Source organism: Lissotriton helveticus, chromosome 5_1, assembly GCF_964261635.1.
Source record: "Lissotriton helveticus chromosome 5_1, aLisHel1.1, whole genome shotgun sequence".
In the NCBI taxonomy this organism is placed as follows: Eukaryota; Metazoa; Chordata; class Amphibia; order Caudata; family Salamandridae; genus Lissotriton; species Lissotriton helveticus.
Window position 1 is genome coordinate 1,223,256,158 of NC_136065.1, and position 21,691 is coordinate 1,223,277,848.

General features: G+C 42.3%; 1 protein-coding gene across 4 annotated transcripts in view; it reads right to left on the bottom strand.

Moving 5' to 3' along the window:
- ATE1 (arginyltransferase 1) overlaps positions 1 to 21,691 on the bottom strand; it is a 489,063-nt gene that overhangs the window by 106,162 nt on the left and 361,210 nt on the right. For all 4 annotated transcript variants that reach the window (XM_078643941.1, XM_078643939.1, XM_078643940.1 and 1 more), the window contains exon 9: positions 16,661 to 16,842. In XM_078643941.1, coding sequence (XP_078500067.1) covers positions 16,661 to 16,842 — 182 coding nt within the window. The remainder of the gene's footprint in view (positions 1 to 16,660; positions 16,843 to 21,691) is intronic.

Below are 21,691 nucleotides of genomic sequence, written 5' to 3' on the forward strand. Positions count from 1 at the left end.
CTTCTCGGAGGAGCACTGTGTGGTATTAAAGACACAAGTCCAACGTGATTGTTGACTTTTTAATATGATCCAAGAAGGAAAATAGAGGACCGACGTTGAAGATATGAGCCTCATTCAAGTCCAACTGTCACCATTTGAAACCCCACATTCACATTCTAAAGTTGCCAGTAGTAACAACACAAGCTCAAAAAGTAACAAAGCTAACAGAATAGTAAGACAGCATGTAAATTTACGACACTAATGCATGGAGGACTGTTCCTATAGTAGAAATAAGATGGAAGAAGTAGTGGTGGACGAATCCAAGAGGATAACAGTCTGTTTCCCTCCCTATTTTTGTGTAAACAGTTAAACCTAGCTTTGCATCCTGCCAGGCAGAGAGAAGAGTTTATTCTTGTTCCACACAAATTCCCTAGGGCCCACCAACATGCTAACAGTTTTTTTTCAATGGCAGAAAAATGAACCTCAGCGTCACACACATTTTGTGATGCAAAGTTTAAGGTGTTTCTACTCCATCCTTGTTTTGAGTCAAAACTGCACCTACACCAATATTGCCAGCATCAACTGTGATAGTGCATTGCAAATCTGGATCATAAGGTTTCACAATTCCTTGTCCCTGATGAGACTTAAACCAATTAAACTCTTCTTGACAAGTCTCGTTGCAATCAAATATGCTCTTCTCAAGCAAAAATGTCAAAGATTCAACATGAGAAGCATAATTTGGTATAAACCTTCAATAAAACCCAGAGACCAATGAACAACTTGAGCCCTGCTTTATCAGTGGGTAGATCTGCATTGATGATAGTGCTGACTGAAACAGGTCTCGGTTCAATACCATTCTCAGACACTATATGCCCACATATCCCACCTTGTCTTTTAGACACTCACACTTTTCTGCCTTAAGAACGACTCCATGTTCTTGCATAATACCTAAAACTGTATCCAGAATAGAATCATGTTCTTCTGTAGTGGCAGCATATGCCAAGATATCATCCTGCAAAACCGACGCCCCATCCCCACCTTTAAACATCTAGAACGTGATTGTCTGAAAAACTGCAGCAGCTGAAGCTAATCCAAAGGGCATTCTGCAATATTGGAATGTGCCAATAGGACAAGCAAAAGCAGTAAGATGTCTAGACGTGGGATCAAGTACTACCTGGGGTAAGAGGAAGCTAAATCAAGTTAAGAGAACCATTTTGAATTCTCCAGCATGATTATCAACTCATTCATTTTCAGGAGAGGATGTGAATCAACCCAAATTAGTTTATTTAAACTCTGGAAGTCAAAACACACACTCAGACCACTCCTTTCCTTGCACGCAACCGCCAAGGGTGACAACCACAAGAAAGATTCTATAGGTTCAATAATACCCTTTTTATAAACACTCACTATTTTCTTTCCTAAATATTTTCTAATACAAAAAGACACACCCCTTATTTTGTGTTTGACAGGTATTGTCCCCTCCTTAACTTTAATTATGTTTGTAAACCCCTTGAGGCTACCCAGTTGTTTGGAAAACACAGACGGATATTACTTTACTAGAACCTCAGAAATATTGCTAGAGTTCACAAATGAAACTTGATCCTTGGCTCCAGCCTCAAGATGATTTGGAACAACCCTTGATGAAACAATCCATGAATACATAGACCCTTAATAGCCACATAGATTTTCCCCAAAATGTTCCTTCTTCTGAATTCTAGCCACCTTCATAATATCCAGCTAATTCAATTATGTGTCCTTCATAAGAGACAGTTGATCTATCCAGATGTTCTAGATGTTTAGAATTTAACGTGTCCTTAAATAGTTACTGAGCGACTATCATAATTCTGGCTCCAGAATCAACAAGTAGCCTAACTTTTTTATCACCTACCCAATATCAACATAAGGGTCAAAGCACTCCAATAGATCACCATGTACCAGAGGCAACCATCGACATTTCTTTAAGATTATCTTGAATCATACTGATATTACTCTCGTTTTGATGAAGATCAGAAACATTTGCAATACCATTACCATCACATTTGCCGCTCCAGCACACCTTTGCAAAATGGCAAATTTTGTTGCAAGCCCTACAAGTAATATTCCTAAAGGCACTTTTTTTGTTCTTTATGTGTATAATATTACCATTTCTGAAACTAATATTTGTCTGGTTAAAAAATGATTTGTTCTCTTCACGTATTGTTTTCGAAATCTTGTCACCTTTTGATTTAATTCCACAAACATAATTAGTCTTACCTGCAAGTTCTTTTGTAGACTTTTCAATGTTCTTCGCCGTTCTGATTGTTTGTCCAAGTGATGGAATACCCATTTAAAGGAGTTTCTGTTCAATTGTCTTATCCATACATTCATATATATATTGATATATAACCAACTGATCTGCAGAGGTTTCAACTAGCAATCCGGTACCAGCCTTTTCAGAGCAGAAATAAACGCGTTAACATCTTCACCACTCTTTTGATCTCTTTTGAAAAATGTATGCCTCAATACCACTGGGCTCGGCTCAACATCAAACCTGAGCTCCAGTTATTTTAGGGCTTCATCAAAATCATTAACTTTTTCCCCCTCGTTCAAAACAAGTGGTGGTAAATGTTTAACTACAGCTCTTCCTTCAAAGCCTAAAGATAACCAGAAGAAATCTTTTCCTCTCAGGACAAAAACGAGAAGCATCAATGGCCACTAAGTATATCAGAAAAGTATCAAACCAGTTCCTCCACTAGCTAGGTGGATAACCTGAGGTGTCCGAAAAGGTGGGGGGGGAGGGGGATAGACTGTCTGCCTGGTTGCAACAAGGATACTACTACAATAGTGCTCAGCAACATGTGCAGTGTATACGCAGGTTGTGTGAGTGTCACCATTGACAGATGGACGCACAAATGTGTTAAGTTTATGTTTTCCACTACTATGTGTTTTTTTTAAATATTTCTTTTTATTTAACATTCGACCAAATCACATCCAATGGTTACAAGCAGGTGTCTCCAACACATCACAATGACATTTCACACATTACAAAATGATACACAGTTATAGTATTAGGTAGATCCGGGGGATTCAAGTGAATCAGCTTCTCCCAAACGGTCTGGTGGGGTACAGATATTCCCCCCGTAACGGTTCCAGGCTTCCCACACCCTATTCCATTTCCCCGGACATCCCCTGGATATGTAGACTGACTTCTCCCAAAACATGCACCAGTACAGATCTTCCATCCACTTCCCAATCTGAGGCGGTTGGCTAGGCCCCCACAGTTGAGCAATGTTATGCTTTGCTGCCATGAATGCTAAGGTTACCCATTGCGTATTGTGGGTGTTCAGATCCGTTGGTTCCCAGACATTTAAGATGCATCTACGAGCCTCCAGGTCCAAGTCAATCTCCAGGACCGCCTGCAGTGTGCGATGAACCTCCCTCCAATATGGCTGTATGTGTTGGCAGTGCCACAGTATATGGATAAATGTCCCCAGTTCCCCACAGCCCTGCCTGCACTCTCCGCTCTCTGTACGGCCCATTCGAACTAGGCGGGGACCTGTAACATACGCCCTACGTAGTATTTTAAGCTGCACTAGCCTAAGTCTTGTCTGGATTGCCACTACACGTGGGGAAGAAACTGCCGCCTGCCAGTCTTCGTCGTCTAATTCATGGCCGTCTTCATTCCAGTTCCGTTTGATATTAAGAAATGGATCGTCCATGTTATTTATTAGTTTCCTATAGATCAGAGATATGGTCTTCTCTGGAAGGTGTCCATCTAGCACCCTGTCTTCTAGGAGAGAGGCGTCTGGAAGTGCCATTTCCCTAGGGATTTGGGAAAGTAGCGCATGCCGAACCTGGAGGTAACGGAAGTACTCACTATCATTCAGACTATATTGTAGCAGGAGTGAATCGAATATGTGGACAGTTCCCGCCACCCAGACATCTTTTATTCATGAGATCCTGATGAGATACCACTTGTCAAACCCTCTGGATTTACGGAGGCTCCCTAATTTCTCCGAGTTCCAGAGTGGAGTGGCTAGTGTTAATTTGCCTTCCCACTTCAGGTGCCTATTGTCTGCATGCCATACCTGTACGGCATGCGCTGTGGGGCCAGTAAGCAGAAATCTGCGGGGCCCTGCGTATAACGCTCTGGTGTATTCCCCCCCCCGGGAACTGCTACCTATCCATGGCAAATCCAGGATCGCTTGGTTCCCCGTATATTCAATGATGGATAGCCGCTAATTGGGACGCCCAGTAATATTTCTTTAGGTCGGGCAGCCCTATGCCTCCATCATACCAATTGAGGGTCAGCTTTGAGAACGCTATACGGGGTCTACCATCCCAGAGGAGCTGCCTTACTACTATATGTTTTTAACACAGTAACTAAGGTGGTGTGTGCATCACCAAGATACAAACATAAAATAATGAGGTGGGCACCGTAACACAGATAGCCACACATGAAGCATAAATATTAATGCAACAATGAGAGAGTATCACCTTGACATGCTGATGCACCACAATGTACCACAATAACAGTGTCAGATCCTTGTTTCACTGAGCAGTTCTTACTGTAACAAAATGGAGGCAAGCATGAGTGTGCGTAAACAACATCTGAAAGCGTTTCAGACTTTTGAGTGCTCCTCAGTTTCAGTTACGTCACTGTGGCCTTGACAACGCTGCCTCTCTCTGTAAAGAGAGAACGTCTTTGTGTTTCACTGAGATTTTGACTGCCAATGTTTGGTCTTCTCAATCAAAGGTTGGAGGAACTGCTCATTGCGTTTTCCCCTCAGAGGGACTATAGGTTCTCTTCCAGTACAATACAGATGGCCATCAGCCCTTCCAGGGATACACCTGTTTTGACTTTATGTGCCAGGAGAATCACCATGGGAAGAAAATTATAATAAGACTACCTGGTTTCATGGAGGCGGCCTCTGATTGGCTTGTTGCCAAAACTTTTGTGGTATTAAAGGCACAAGTCTAATACGGTTGTTGATTTTTTAATAAGATCCAAGAAGAAAAACAGAGGCCGCTCGGCCAACACTGCAGGTAAAAGCCTCCTTAAAATCCAACTTTCTTCATTCAAACAACCAACATTCACATTATGAACTTGCCAGTAACAACAACACAAGCTGAAATCTTAACAAAAAAACTTACAGAACAGTAAGACCATGTAAATTACTAAATTACTCGTCCCCTTACAAGCTATGAATAACATATGCAGAATAACTAACCACACAATGACTGACAGTTAAAGGTATAACTTGGCTATTCCGTGCGGTTAGATAGCCTCATACTGACCAAACGTATGTTTTTTGCCCTAGTTTTGTGTAAACAGTTAAATCTTGCTTTGCATCCTGTGCTCTAATTTCGTTAGTAGGGAGTAGTAAATCCATGAACTCCACGGTCCTGCAAACTACTACTGCAAAAGAGGCCATTTCCTCTGTAGGTGACCTAAGGTGACTCCAGCGAGGTACCCAACTCCAGCGAGGTACCCAAGCCATTGTTTTTTTTAAAGTCAAAATAAGGACCAGTAGCTGTATGGCGAGGAGGGTGTACATTAACTACTTCCCCATTCATTGTCATTGTGCGGGTCATGTAGGAGAACTTGTACAACGTCAACATTGGATACAAAATTTACCTCCAAAAGTACTGCTGCCGAGAATGTATGACGTTACAACGAATTCCGTTGCAACGCATGCCTTTACCACGCATGCGTTACAACGGAATTCGTTTACCACGCATAACCTTTACCACGACTACTTGCGTGATGACGTCATACGTCGTTAAGAGGAAACGGATTTTTTTTCCGATTTCTCTTAAACGACGCTGATTATGTGCAGATCCCGACGTGACTCTGGTGAGTTTTTTTATTTGGGGGGGAGACCCCCCCACACCCCCCCCCGTTTTACTTTTTACCTTTACCACATATGCCTTTACTACAAACCTCGTAGTAAAGGTATGTGTGGTAAAGGCTTTAGTGGTAACCACGCATGCGTTGTACTGCATGCGTGGTTAAAGATTTCGTGGAAACGGCTTCGTTGTAAAGGCCGTTTTCCGCTGCCGACGCAGAGATACTTGAAAGACCTCATCAGGTTAAGCATTAGCTTTGGTATTAAATCCTTGACAAGAATGGGTCTGAATCCAGCATTGGGGCCAACGGCAAATATTTAATTTGTGCGGTTGGAGCTGTAGGCAAGGCTGAGGGAGGATCAAGTGATGAGTCTTACGATACAAAGGTTGAGACCAGATCTGCCGTGGGAGTGGGCAGACTTTGTCTGGGGGTCAGTCAGTGCTGGGGAAGGGCCCAACAGTGGAAGTTGGACTGGAGTCTCTGATGGCCCCATAGGGCCAGAAGGTACTCCAAAGGGATCTGTACCCACTTTAAATATATGCAGCATGGCCTCCTTGACCGCCTCAACATGCAGGAGGAGTTCTTAGAAGAGTTTGTGGTTCGAGTTTGGCATATGAGGAGATTCACAAGATGAGGAATCTGTGGTTAGACATTTCCATCTGAAATGACAAAGCATTGCACCCCTTGTGTTAAAATAGGGGAATTGATGGGAGGGAACCCAAAGGTCTACCACAAAGCAATAGGTGGTGGTGGTTGCAGTAAGCACCAACATTTGCATGTTATTCCCCAAAACCTCGTACCTGAGTGCTATTTATCACTAAAGATAAATTCCGACTAAGTGGAGTTGGATATTATCATGTGCGATAAATATCACACCAATTAGCGGGCCAATCGCAATGAGGGACTTATTCCATAGGCTCTCTCCCATAAACTATTCTCTCCGATAAACTATGTGTCTAGTGCCATCTAGTGACTGGGACAGAAACTGCTTCTATAGTTCTCGGATACATCTTAGTGGGCCTGGTACTGTGCACATAAGTGCCTGTCTAGCCCCTGCTCAGATGCAGCTAGCTCTGCATTCTTGATCCTCTTTGGGACGCCGAGTAAGTCACGTTTCCTGATTAGATCAAATTGAATAAATCCATTCGTTTTGTTAGCTAGTATCATGCTATCTGTACATCCCTCAAAAAGCCAAGTGTTGCAATCAATATTTTATTGCATGATGGTTTTGATGAATAACAGTAAAATACAAGCACCAGGTTGGCTCCACACCTTAGTAGTAGTTACTCCTTTTGGCTTTCGTCCGAAGGGAGAAATTGCTTATCCCTGCTATGGGGGTCGGTGGGAAAAAAAAAGTCAACGCTCCTAGCAAGCAGTCACAGCAGCTTCATAGTGGTACACCTTTACTAGCAGCCCTGTGTCTGCAGGACATGGTGAAAATGTCCATTTAACAGCGGTGTTCTACAGCTCGGAGAATATAGAAAAAAAGACAGGAAAACAGAGCAATCCCAGGAAGCGCATCAAACGGCAGGAGAATCTGCGTACTTGTATCCTATTAATTTTACTATTCAAGTGGAAGTGGGATAAACTGACAAGGTAGGAGATCAAGCACAGCAGCAATTTAAAGGAATCCTAGATCTAGCCCTGGAATAAATCATATTGTGAGAAAAAAGTTACATATTATATATGGTTCTTCACAAGAGCAAAACATGTGGTCAGTCTCTCATCTAAATTAATCTGGTGAACAAAAATGCCTCCTGCCAAGGACTCGGACATTATTAACTCTGTAATTGCCCTTCACCTCCAACTACCATCATTTCTTAACTGTTGTCTAGGAATTCTCACGGTGCTGTTCTACCTCCGACGCTTGTAAGGAAGTACATTTAGAGAGGCTCTGTATGCTACATATGACTGGGTTTTACAGCATTAACTATTCTCAAAGGCACCGGGGTTAACCTAAAATCTGAGGTGTTAATCTAGTAAAATTTGATTTTGTGACCCTCAGCTGCAACCATTTTTATGTTAATACATTGTTTAAATGTGCGGTCTAATCCTAGAAGTGTTTACCCTGTAAATCTATTAGGCACTTCTTGTTTGAGGCTTTGCCATTGGTCGTGTGCTCTTACTCGAATTCCTTAAGCTTCGTATGTATCTGATAGCCAACTTGTAGCTTTGGGTTTTCTTGATCGAACTCTCCACAGCATGGGGGGTCGGGGGAAAGGGGTTGAGTGGGGGATGGTGGAACATTGCTCTAGTCTATACTCTACTCAGGTAGTAAAACGTAGGTACAAAAGAGAGGCAAATCCTAGGTAAACTTGGAAGGGAAAGTTGTAAAGCTTTGTCAATGCGTGAGAGATTTCCAGAGTTTGGGTACTGGAAGAGAAACCCGCCTGAAGACTAAATGATGACAAAGCTTCCCCAATGAATTTAAGGGGAGGTGGTGCAGGAAGGAGGAAATCCTGAAATCCAAACAAACCGAATTGGACTTTACAATAAAACATGATTAATTAAATCTCTAGTTCAACAACTGAGAACCATCTGAACAGCAAGCTCCATAGATATGGAGGTACAAAGGTATTTTTACGGGAAGTCAGAAGACAGGACATTGAATTACATGAGCAAGGAGTTAAGGGTCACTCAGATCACTTATGGTTCTTCTGGGCTCAGAAAGATTCTGGATAGACCTTCGCCATTTGGACTGAAAGCTAAAGGATATTTCCCCAACTAATTGAAAGCAAAGGTTTTTCACATACATTCTGATGGCTAATTTGTCATAAAACAAAGACTATGGTAATAGACTAGAAGGTGAACATGTTAGGGCAATCGGAGTGACAAACCATTAGAAGCCAGAGAACTCTTCTAATCACAGTGCAACAGTTGATGACAGTAGGAATAGCGAGGTGAAAGATAATTTTCACCATTCAGCATGTTCAATAAAAATTGAGGGAAACAAAAGAAATTACTGGCAGCTCTATAAACCAGACTCATCTTGAGTGAAGGGTTAGCGGGTCTGTATTAACTGGCATGAGGGGTCTATGAGATCTAACAGTGAGACAAGCCCTGCATGATTAAAGCAGTCTCGCTTCTATCACCACTTTGCCAAATGTGAAGGTTGGTAAAGGATAAAAAGAATTGGCAAACTTCAAAACAGTTAAAGCAAGATTTGTGGGGAAAAATTCAAAATTAGGCAGAAAGCAGCTGAATATTGTGAGTTAATGAGTTTGATGGTGCTCATCATCTAAAGAACAAACAAATACCTGCTGAGAAAAGAGACTTTTTCCATCGTCAGTGGCAATGGGATTTAAAGATGTGGATACACATACTAGGCAACCCCATGCTTCTCAGACACTCCATTAAATTGTATATTCTTGAGAGAGTGCGTTTTATAGAAGGGCACCATTTGACTCTCGATGTTGGAAGTATTGGCAATGAATACACAAGCAGGGGCTTTGCATGGGACGGATCTTAGCTGAAACACTGACAGTGGGAAACAAACAACAATATAATACAAAGCAGCTCACAAGAACAGCACAGCTCATGACAACTACTGCAAAACCTTCTAACCATAGCCTTTCAAAGAATCCACTGCCAGAAAAATATTGCTTTTGCATAAAGCTAATTCATTTCATAATGTGTTTAATATTACCTCTCAGAAGACACCTCCTCCTTTTGTGCCCAAAAATTATAAAAAAAAGTTTTTAAGATCAAATCAAAACTACAGGGATGTGTATTAGCATCCATTGGAATTACGTGTCAGTTCATGATTTTTTGGTTTTAATGATTTTCTGAGTGACTCTGAGAATTATTTCCTGTGACTCTGAGAATACGTTTTGATTTAAATCTAGACCCGACGTGCGCGCACACACACACACATTGAAGTGAGTCCTTAGTGATGAGAAGGAGGTTGGATCCTACGTCTGACAGACAAGCACTGGCAGATAAAACATGCCTTAAGACTCTATAATATCACACAATGGGGTTTATTCATTTGAAATTTAAACATTACGTTTTTTCAGACAAAAAATCTACTCACATAATGCAAAATATAGCTAGCATTAATGGGTTTGAAAGGACTGTGATCCACTATTTATGGACATATGTTTCACTTATTTGTTGTCAAAGAAGCTTATTAAATGGCTGTTACCCACTGGAGATTAAGAAACCCCCCCCCATCCATCTCACACAAGAAGGACCTCTGCTACTTTCCTAAAGCGGTTACCAAGCTATTGTTAAAAATCTCTGACTACAACATCTCTTGTATACAGTTGGATGTTGATATGTAAAGTAACAGCTAGGGAACTGAGAGATGTCTGTAGCTAAATGGAATCAAGACAGAGCACCAGAGAGAAATCTGGGAATCATAGCCAACAGTAACTTAAAAATCCAATAAACAAGTCACAACAGTAGTTAAATTTAGTAACTTTCAGCTTACTATATTGTAGCACTTCTGGTCTTTAATTTCCCAAGAAAATTGGAACAGAGACGTTGCAGCTAATCAGTTGAATCAACTATGGGAAATTCTACCGATTACCTTTCACTGGACAGATTACATGTAAAACGATTACAAGTGCTAAAATATTAACTGTTTGCTCTCTTCTGCAATAGTTCTTTAGCTAAATCATATTCTCTCATCCTCTACTCTACAGTGCACACCCAATTTCAATCCTACCTCCTGATCTCTTGAGTCCTTTATCACCTCCCTGCTCGTGTGCCTTGTTGCTGTTTTGAGGCTTACATAATCGTTTTAGTAGCAGGATTACTTACTTTTGTTCTACACATTATGCTATGCTTTGTGTTGTTCTGTTGTACAGTGCATTGATACCCACTGAGTTGAGTGTGCTCTATAAGAATGCAAACATAAAGAAATAACAATATTTAAAATATCACCAGCCAATACTCAAAATCAACCAACTTTACTAGGTGACAAGCTTTGAAACCTGTCATGTCATTCAGGACTTTGGGAATCGCTAGAGTCAATGAATTGAGAAACTGATCTAGTATGTAGGAAAAGGTAATTGCTCTGGGGCGCTTTCCAGTCCATAGTTTATTTTGCTCACCATGAATGTGCTGGCAGAGACCAACCTTACATAAATCAGTAGTGGTCAAGCTCCAAAATGATAATCCAGTGCATCCCAAAAGGATGGCTCATGTCCCTTCTGTACGGGCACAAAAGCAATCCCAGACATATTTTGGAACTGTAGGGCCTACTCAGTGGTGTGAACCTCGAGTTCCAGGGCACAGGGACCCAGGAGATCAATGTGTGACTATTAAAGTGCAATACATTTTACTTGTTAATGGTGACTTTGAGACTTTTCTAAAAAGGCCAAGGTAGTTAGTCAGTTGGGGGGTGGAGAGGGGGGGGGGGGTTCTGGTGCAGTATGTAACAGGTGCAGGAGATACTTACATTAAGAATGATCAAGTCACCTGAAGGCATCTGTACTTCTTGCTCCATCTATTTCAAGGTGTATGTGGATCATGCTATCAAGAGTAATGCCCAACCCACACCCACGTGGATAAGATGATGGGTGCCTTAGAAGTGGTACAAAAGGGGGAGGTAATGGACGGAGCATCTGAACCAATCAAACACTCACACCCAGTCAAAAGATCTGGATTTCATCCATCACCGTTCTTTAGCCCACTCTGCCACCCCAGTTCAGACGCGGCTATATGCAAATCAGTCTGACCCTGTGCCTCATGGGAACAGTCCAGCCCGAACTGCCAAGCCATGCCCTCCCTGGACTGGAAACAAGCTTCCGAGGACCGGTTTCTGGCATTACAGCCGTCTTCAGCCCGGCTTGCTTGAATCCAGTGGCAAAGTGAGCAAGGGACTCACGTCTGAGCATACCCTGCCACACTTATGGTGGCCAAAAGCGGTACAAAAGGGGGAGGTAATGGACGGAGCATCTGAACCAATCAAACACTCACACATGTAGATCGTCGGAAACATGGCAACATAAAGGGATTGCAAGTATTCAAGCACTACTATGGTATGAGCCCTGGCATAATAAGAGAGGCTATATCAGAGCTCTTATATAATGAGATGCTGCCTTTATTTGTCGCCGCACTACATGGCACCAAAGGGACAAGTGGATTTTGTTACAGGACAAGTAGATTTATGAAGCAACCAGCCCCCTGGACAAGTAGATATTTTATTAAATTCCACACCCCTGAATCCAGTGGCAAAGTGAGCAAGGGACTCACGTCTGAGCATACCCTGCCACACTTATGGCGGCCAAAAGCGGTACAAAAGGGGGTGGTGTTGGACGGAGTATCTGAATCAATCAAACACTCACACCCAGTCAAAAGATCTGGGTTTAATCCATCACCGTTCTTTAGCCCAAGTGATGGATGAAACCCAGGGAGGGAGGGCATGGCTTGGCAGTTCGGGCTGGACTGTTCCCATGAGGCACAGGGTCAGACTGATTTGCATATAGCCATGTCTGAACTGGGGTGGCAGAGTGGGCTAAAGAACGGTGATGGATCAAACCCAGATCTTTTGACTGGGTGTGAGTGTTTGATTGATTCAGATACTCCGTCCATCACCACCCCCTTTTGTACCGGGTGCCTTAGAAGTGTCTCATTTTTAGCAAAGTCTTTTAAAGAAGGAACTGTCATGCAAGGCTCACAACTGTCAAGGTACATCTTCACAAACAAACCTCAAGGTTCACTTGGGAAATTGTATGGGGACCTTATTTCATCAGGCCTAGATCTCAACGGTTTGCCAAAGCATATCTGGATGGTAAAGTCATGTGCACCCAACCGGAGAATCCATTTGAGGTTTCAGCCGGATCAACAACGAGCTTCACATCAAAACACAAACACCTTGCTGCTCTTGGAGAGGCTATGCTGTAGGTACACCTCGTAGGAAGACGTCTTGTTAGGGATGATGACCTTTACTTGAAATTCATTCTCCACTGCAGAGAGACAGCAATTGTCGGTCTGTGAGATACTGCTAAAGCACAAGCTTAATAGGGTGAAGCTTAACAAGTAAGGCTGCCTCCAGCAAATTAAATGTGCACCGTCTGCTTTTTTCATCCCAGCTATCTTATTCCTAAAGTCCATACCATCATGCCAACCAATATATCAGACACGGAGTTCAGGACAGTTATACATCAAGAATCTCCACGAGTGAGATTACTCAATTGTTTCCCACAGCATGAAACTCCCGTCCTGCTACTCAGAAAGAGCTAGTATTACAAGGCTTTCGGCCCCACCTTAAGCCATGGCAGTGCGGACTGCGCACCCCTGAGCAGAGACTACAATCAATAACTGATATGTTTAAGTAACACAAATATAAGACTCCTATAAAGAAACAACATACTGAGCTTCAACATAACCCATCACACAGCAAGCACTAGAACACCGACAGGCATACCTTAATTTCTAAAACGAAACAGAAACAGGACTCTCGAGGTTATAAGTAGCCTCTCACTTACGAGACCACCATAATAGTAATGCACTTGGAAGTGACAAATGACCTTTGAACTTTTCTGACACAGGATATCCTTGCTCTTCTGATATCAGGAAGTAGAAATCCTCAAATGCCTTTCCCAGTAAGACACTTGGAGAAGAGTAGCTACATTTACATCCACCTGCCTTAGCACCTCTAACCAACAATTATATCAGCTCGACTAAAAATTCTTCTTGTTTTCTGGGTAATCTGTTATCTTGTCTATAAAGCAGATCTTCTATTCCAATTTCAGTCTAGAAGATTAAACTGTGAGCTAAGATAATAGGATGCCACAGGCCAAGACTTCATCAACTCCAACTATGTACCCTCCAAGAGTTAATCATGGGAAAGATTAGCATGGCAATGCTGAGACCATTCATTGCACACAGTAAGGGGTTCACAGGAAAATGGAAATAAATGACCTTGCAGCCACAAAATCACCGGCCCTGAAAAGTTCTGAAGCACTTGAGAAAGATGTCAAAGCACAGATATGTAGGTTGGTATGATGACTAAGACAAGTATGTTTTGGGAGATACTGGATAGTGGGTATCCCTGGCAAGCTCAATCCTTACATGTGGCATACATTACCCTATATGTCACTGGGTTTTGCAAAGCTCTATCCTACTAGTTGCTATTCTTTATGTGTACTCTCCTCAGAGCACTCTAAGGTCACCAGAGAGTGGTTACCACTCCTTTACAAAAAGACATAAATAGAAGTTATTTTAAAAGCTTTCTAACGTGCAACAGATATTTGTTTTTTTCTGATTGTTACAGAGAAGGTGCCAAACTGAACTTAGCAAGACTTAGGAAAGGATTCAAGCCAAAGTGTGCTTGGGAGATATTAATCTTATCTGGTCTACACTAAAATAGGAAACCAGCACATTAGAGTCAGATGAGAGAAACCCTGCAACAGTGATGGCCTCTAACGCAAGAGATGATGATGCTTCGCATGATGTATAAAAGAAAATCTTGTGCAGGAGAGGGGTTAGATGCAGAAAATGCAAGAGAACCTGTTGATAATGTCAACTAAGATTGGCGGCTTCTGCTCTGGAGAAGCCTATAACATGGCAGCAGGAGATGCAACCTCTCCTATGCCTGATTTGGTATTGTCAGAATGTTCTGTGGTTGAAAGGCATCAATACAACACTAGGAGAAACTAGTGCCTGTGTTGTGTCTAGAGTCACCTGTGCTTTAGAATAGTGGCACAGGTGATGTCCAGACTTAGTGTGGTTTGAAAGTGGCGCCTATTTCCCTATGTTCAGCGGGGTCATGAGAGCGCCTTCCTGATGGCCATGTCATACAAAGGAACAGCACTGATAGAGACACACATGTGGTGGCAGCAGCATCCAAAAGGGTCTTATTTTAAGGAAGAGTCAGCGAGGAAACAGAAGATGACTCAAGTGATTTGTGTAGTTCCACAAGATGGTCCACAGGTTGGAAGGTTTTAACGCTGGAGCAGCAGGTATCTGCAGTGATTGGGGTGGTGTCAGAAAAGGGTATTCTGATACAGATGGGTGACAAGAGGAGCCAAAACAACAGGCAGTGGATGGTGTCAAGTGTAGACAGGGTCTTTCGCATGAGTTAAGTGACCCCAGAGTGCAACAGGAGGCTGTCAAGCATGATCAATCAGCAGCAGATACGGTGTTAGACCACAGACTCGTGCATTTTTAAAAGCATTAGCTCAATGTATTATTGCTTTAAATGTCACATCTGGGAAGCACAGGAGATTTTTGGCGTTGCAGCTGGTCACACAAAGCAGATCTCGTCAGAAGGTGAGGTGTTGGCAGAGGTCATTTATCCACAGGGGTTGGACTGCAATGTTATGATCGTTTTCTTCGAAGGCATTCAGCGAAATAGTATCTCTATGGGCGGAAAGTTTTAAATACATACAGATGCTAGATCAAAATCAACACACTTTGATGATACAAGTTTCTAATACTTTAAGTTGCCCAACTGCAATTTGTTATTAACTTGTTTTTGGAACAGTGGGCGACTAGGCCTATACACTAGAGCTGGACATGTTCAACGGTCTGTCTTTTTGGGGACTTTTTTTGGTTTCCAGATACCTCCATCTCTAACTCCAGCCATGCATGTTGTACTGAGGTGCTGATGAAGTGCACAGCGATGGAATGGCTGGGAAGGCAAACCAACACCTACTGTAGCATGGCTCTTGGTTGAGTAGATAAGGCTGCAGAGGTCCAAACCCAGAGACCTTATAGGCATGTTGATGTTCGGAGACATTTGGAATGGAGGGAATGGAAGTCACATGACATCATATTGAACTGCCAGAGTAATTCTAGCTCCAGAGACCTCAAATTCGTATGTACTAGCAGCAAAGACATGCCCTAGAGCAAATATTGCATGTGTTGGACACCCTCCAAGAATTCAATCCAATAGAGGAGAAGGTGGTAATTGCCCCCTGGGGCTGGAAAAGCATTTCTCATATGCACTACTCTTTGGTGGTGAATGCACCAGATGTGTTCAATTGCTGGAGGAATGTGACACAGCTGGAGGAAGAGGAATGGAGGGAAGCAAAGATGGCACCTCAGGAATTGTCAATCTCAACTTGGCTGCACCTGATTCCAGTTAAATTCCTGCGTCAAACATATTATACCCCTGATAGACTATGGAAAGTGCACAAATGACAGCCCCCAAGCAAATAACCTTATTAAGCGGTCTAAGGCATACATCAGTGAACAAAAGGGTCTGGTATCAAAAAGTATGGAGAGTGGCACCTCTGTATACCATACTGTGTGACAAAGTTCGGGGGGAAAGGCTTCCTGTTTATAAAGTATTCTGGATGCACCGCTATATGTGAAGTGGCACCTAGTACACTCTTGTATAAAGAACATGTCTTTGCATAAAGAGTTTTAAGAAATTGTTACATGAGAAGCTGCATTTCTGTGCATAATGTGTTATAAGACAGAGATGAAGGGAAAGCAGCATCTTAGTGTATAAAGAGCTTAAGTTCACACAGCTGTGGGGGAAGTCTGTATAATGTGCTATGTGACAAAGCTCTCTAGGAAGTTTCACTTTAGTGCATTCAGCAAGCTTTATGGGAAGATGTACCTCTGTGTCAAAGAGCTCTGGGCAACAGCAGTCCAGGGATCTGCACTTTTAGTATAAATTGCTCTATGGATCATTACTATGGGAAGATGCACTAGGCAGAGCGGTATGAGATTTTACACTTTTGTGTTAAGTGCTTGTAGAAGCATGTTTATATAAAAAAAAGTGGCCCCTTCAGACACAAAGCTGTAAGTGTAGGTGCACCTCTATTTGTAATGTTGTCTATAGGAAGCTGCAGTAAAGTTTCAGAAGGGCATAGAACATGCCGAGCTATAGGAGTGGTTAGCCTCATCTAGACAAACACATGTGAAGAGTAGACCTATTCTACCTCTTACCGCAGTGCAGAGTACACTCCAAGAGACAGAAAGGAGTAATCAGGATCGTAGTACAGGTACACCGAGGACACACAGCTGGGCAGTATATCGAGGACTCCCACTGCAATAATCTTCCCATCGAGCCAGTACTGCTGGTGAAAGGAGCCGTAGCCACAGTCGGGTCCGTCAGGGCGTATTTCTGCCTATATGGAGAAAAAAACACTGCATTCAACAGAAAAAGATGACTGCTCCATAGCAGAGGCAACATGTTCCGATCTGTACAAAACAGGGTCTGATACATTTGAAATTCTAAGTTAGGGGGCCCCCTCTGGGCGAGCTACTGGCATGATGATGAAGGATGGGTGTCGTGTTCACTATATGATAAATAAGGAAAGCCTCATTCTCTATGTGATGCTGAACGAAAGGGCCTCAGTCTCTATTATCATGGTGAAAGAAAGGGTCTTAGTCTTCATAAGATGATGAAGTATGGGTTTCTTGGTCTCTATGTGAGGAAAAGAGGGAGTCTTAGTTCCCACATGATTACAGATAGAGGTTGGCCTTAGTCTTTATATGACGAAGAAAAAGGCGGGTCTTAATCTTCATAAGATGATGGGGGACGTTGCCTTCTATGACTACAAAGGGAGGAAATCACACTTTACATAATAATAAAGGAGAGCTTAGGGCATAATTTAGAGTGCAACAGACGGGCTATTCCGTCACAAACATAATTGGTTATCCTGACTAAGGTTTTACATGTGCATTATATCCTATGGCACTTGTAATAAGGTGGTGATGGAATACCCATCTGCCAAACTCTAAATCAAGCCTCATATGATGATGGCTCGGGGGAAGTCATCGTTTTCATACAGTGATGAAGGAAGAGAGCCTGTTCAAGTGTCTATATGAGCATGAAGAAAGACATTACGACAATGGAAGAGAGAGGGATACCTTAGCTTTAATAGAGAAAGGAAAACCCTTGGCAAAATGAGAGTCTGACACTGGTGACAATGATGATTTAGGTTAACTGTCAGGAACCAAACTAGGTCAGCACCTGGAAATTCTAAATGCTTATTCGTGTGCAATATCAGTGCAATATTAAAATAATTCATTCACACTATTTCTTTTACAGCATTAGGGCGATACAAACAATGGAAGGCACCCACGTGTGGAATTTAATGGAGAGGAAAGCTAGAAGTAATCAAATCAACAATTGTACTGCTTCCAAGCAAGCTCAGGCAAGGACCTAGACAACTACACAGAGGTTGAGTTCTAAGGAGCAAATAACTTTAAAGAGTATGCTTCGCGGGCCCAACCATGGCATGAGTTGTGTAGCTCTCAATGTGTCATTAAAAGAACAGGTGGGAATGCTTTTTGTGGAAATCCTGCAGATCAACAATAGTGATATGTATAGGAAAAGATAGGAAGAAATCTTCTCATCTACCCTCTTTTCATATTGTGTAAATCTGAGGTGGAAGTTCACTTTAGGACTCCAGCCTACTCACTCTCCATCAACAACATGTAAAACATATGTGGGAGCCTCCTTAGAAGATACCCAGCAACATCATCCCTTGTAACATGTAAACCAAGGTAGGAAAGAGTTCTCCTTGTGAACCTCCCATCTTCTCATCCACTCCCCCCAACAGTATGGGCAGAATAGTTGGCTGCTCTTTTTTGTGAAACCAGCCTTCACCATCTCTTCACTCCCCCTACTGCACCCTGTATCCTAGAGGTAGGATGATCACCTCCCCCCAGATTATGTTGGGCACTTTTTCCAGACCTAGACTTTTGCATGATCACTTAATGCACTCTGGGGGTTGCACTTTTGCTGTATTTCCTTGGAACTAATAAGACTAACACACCTAAAACAACGATTTGCCAGTGAAAACTTCAAGATGGAACAGTGTTGTAACGAGGACGTCTCTGAAACTAGGCTTGCCAATTCCCTTTCTGTATCACACTCACCGAAATTTGTAAAACTGAGGAAGGAATTAAGCAGAGGTGGAAGTTCTCTTGACTCTACCCCCACACTCACACATAACAAACAAAGCATAGGTGAGAGCACTCTGATGTGAACACCGTAACATGTAAATCAGAAAGGGAGTTTTCATTGTGCATTTCAACTGCACCTCATACCAACTTACAACTCTATTGGTGGATCCAACTTTACCCACCCTAATATGTAAGGCAAAGGCGGAAAGTCTTATATGGCTCCATCTCCCCTTCTGTACTACGCAGGCAGGGTTGGAACTTAACTGTGCAAGACCACCCACCCTCGAAATCTAAGGTGAAGACTCTCTTGAGACCCTCCCTCTCTGAAAAGAATCAGTTTTGCTTCTGTCAGTTTTCATGATTTTATGGCATGCTAATCTACAGCTTTGACTAAACCTGGTGTTTTTAACGGCCCAGTCATCAAAGGGTGCAAGTAAGGGAATAACCAACAACACTTAGGGCTGGGGGTTGTCAAACCACGGGCTGTTTGCAGTACAGCAGGACATCACAGCTACTGTGGATCTTTCTGGTTAAAATAAAGGATGAAGTCCTCCTTTTCGAGAATGCTGAATATTTGTCAGACTGCCTTGAAATGTTTTGGGAATTAGTTCTGGCAAGGTAGATCAGATCATATGCAAACCCGCCCCACTAACATAGATGTAAACAAAACCTATGAGGTGGAGGAAGCATTGTGTACATGTGGCATCCCCCGATGGACTGGCTAATCCAATCAGAGGGTCTGCTACTTTTGAAACCTTCGCGCTAGGAAGCAAGCTGAGGGACATGTTTTTGGTAGGACCTACACAATGGTCCATGCTAGGTAGGTGGAGGTTGGCACAGCCAAGTATTTGCTCTGTCGTCTGAGCATAGTTAGGGTCAAAGGGGATCACCACATCCTCCTTCTTTGCCCTGTTCAAGCAGATGATACTTCTGTTCCAAAGGTTTGTATTGCATCAACGCTTAGAACAGTGCCTTAAGAAACACTTCAACAAACATCCAACAACATTCAACACACTACAACAGATGAGAACATGACAACTGATGAGAACACGACAAAGGTTTAGATCGCAAGAGCAAGAAAGGAAAAGACCGTGTAGGGGGAACAAAAAGAGGTCAACACCTTCTGTGTAATGTCCCCTCCCAGCTTCTCCATGGTGTAGATTACAGATTCAGCTCCTCCATTTATTGCACGGCACAGAACACTGCTGCTCCCCAGTACATAGTACAGTTCAGTAAAGTTTAGTCAAGGCTGGGTGAAGGTTCGATTCTGCCTGCTAACTCTCGGTAATTCCAAGGATCATTTTCTGTTCAGCCCCTCACCATGCTTCTATTCTTCTCAGTCTCTCCAGACTCTCATTCTCCTCCACTCCTAAAATGGTCTCATTCATGTACTCTAATCACCTCTAAGCGGGCAAGTTAGGCACTCTCTTCGACCACCCAAACGTCATCTGAAGCTCCTCTCGTGGCTGACTCAGCCCTCCTCCTAAAGAAGGAACATCATTAAACTGGGGTGATTGCAACACCAGTTATTCTCAATATTACATGAAATGGTAAAATTGTACTACATACTAAGGAATTATTTCACATAATGACCCTCATCATCCACCCGTCTTGTTCCTATTCTCCTTATGCTTTCCTTCTACAATCATCTTTCTTACCCAAGACTTTTTTCCACCACCTCAGTCATGTTAGTTCCTTAACTTGTGTAGCCCTAACACCTCTCTGCATCCTTACCACTTGTTTTCTTCTCAATCTGGCTGTGCCAGTGCTAAGAGTGGGCCACCCAGGAGATGGAAGTTGAAGGTGAACTATAAAGTGATATTTTGTGCACCAGAACAATTTTAATTTTCTTTTTCAAATTAGGCACTAGTTCCTCGAACCTAAACAGGACACCGGTGCCCTTGTCCCTCACTGACTGTATTTATCATACACTTTACCAATAAGATCTCTTGACACGGGACTGAAAGTATTGCCTCATACCTCATAATAAATACATTCTCAACTATTTTTTTAAGTGAATTGTGCTTGGGTCCAGTAGAATAAAAGGAGACTTGGGAGTAAAATGATCTTCCATCTAAGCATTGGGTCTGGAATTTGATGTCAGCCTTTTGGTTTTTTCAATGCTTGTTTTATTTTGTCATGGGATTTGCAAAATGTTATTGTTGGGCAAACAGCTGGCCTCCTCAATCTTTAATTAAAAAACTAAAAGCAAAAATGACATTAAAAGCAAAACTATGGTCTCAAAAAGCACCCCTTGCCATAGTGTTCCCTAGCATTGAATGGAACTATTATGTATGTTGATGTACTCCTTGTGAAAAAGAAAAATTCCATAACTCACAGTGAAAGTAGCCAATGGCTGTAGTGGGCTGACCCACTGCCCAATGTTGTATGCTGTAGTGGGCAGAATAAAAATGTAAATGACACAATAAGAGACCAATGGATGAAGCCAGCTGACTGAAAGGTCCTAACAGCATTTTTAACAACTAATTTTAGAAAAATCGAAATGTCTTGCCTAACACCAGTCCTAAAGGGGTGAGACTAAAATGCTCCTGTTGGCTGATCCAAGATGTGACTGACAAAGCGTTGAGCCAGTGGCTGACAGTCCCTGAGCGAAAAGAAGTTAATGGCTGAAGAAGGCTGGTCCAAAGGCTCGTATAAGCTTAAAATATAATATGTTTGCCATGAATGATGCAAACACCATACATGTTAAATCTAAATATGATAATTAGGCTCCCATGGAAGAAACCAAGATGCAACACATAACAGATCTCTCTTCAATGCTACCTTTAAGGATAAATTATCCAATTTTGTAGGCTTAATATTACCCAACTTTTAATTAATAAGAAAAGCATTCTCATGCATGACTAGGACGCTTTTCTGTCTGCAATCTTAATAGCTACACAACTGACCAACTTTAAACTTAGGTGAAAACCACCTTTAGTTTCCTTAGACTTCATTTTATGTACTTCTGTGACACCTCACAGACTGCTGCAAATGGCATACAAGGTCAACTGTTTCGACAAATGTTACAACAGAAAAGTTACTTTCCTTCGGTTCCCAGTT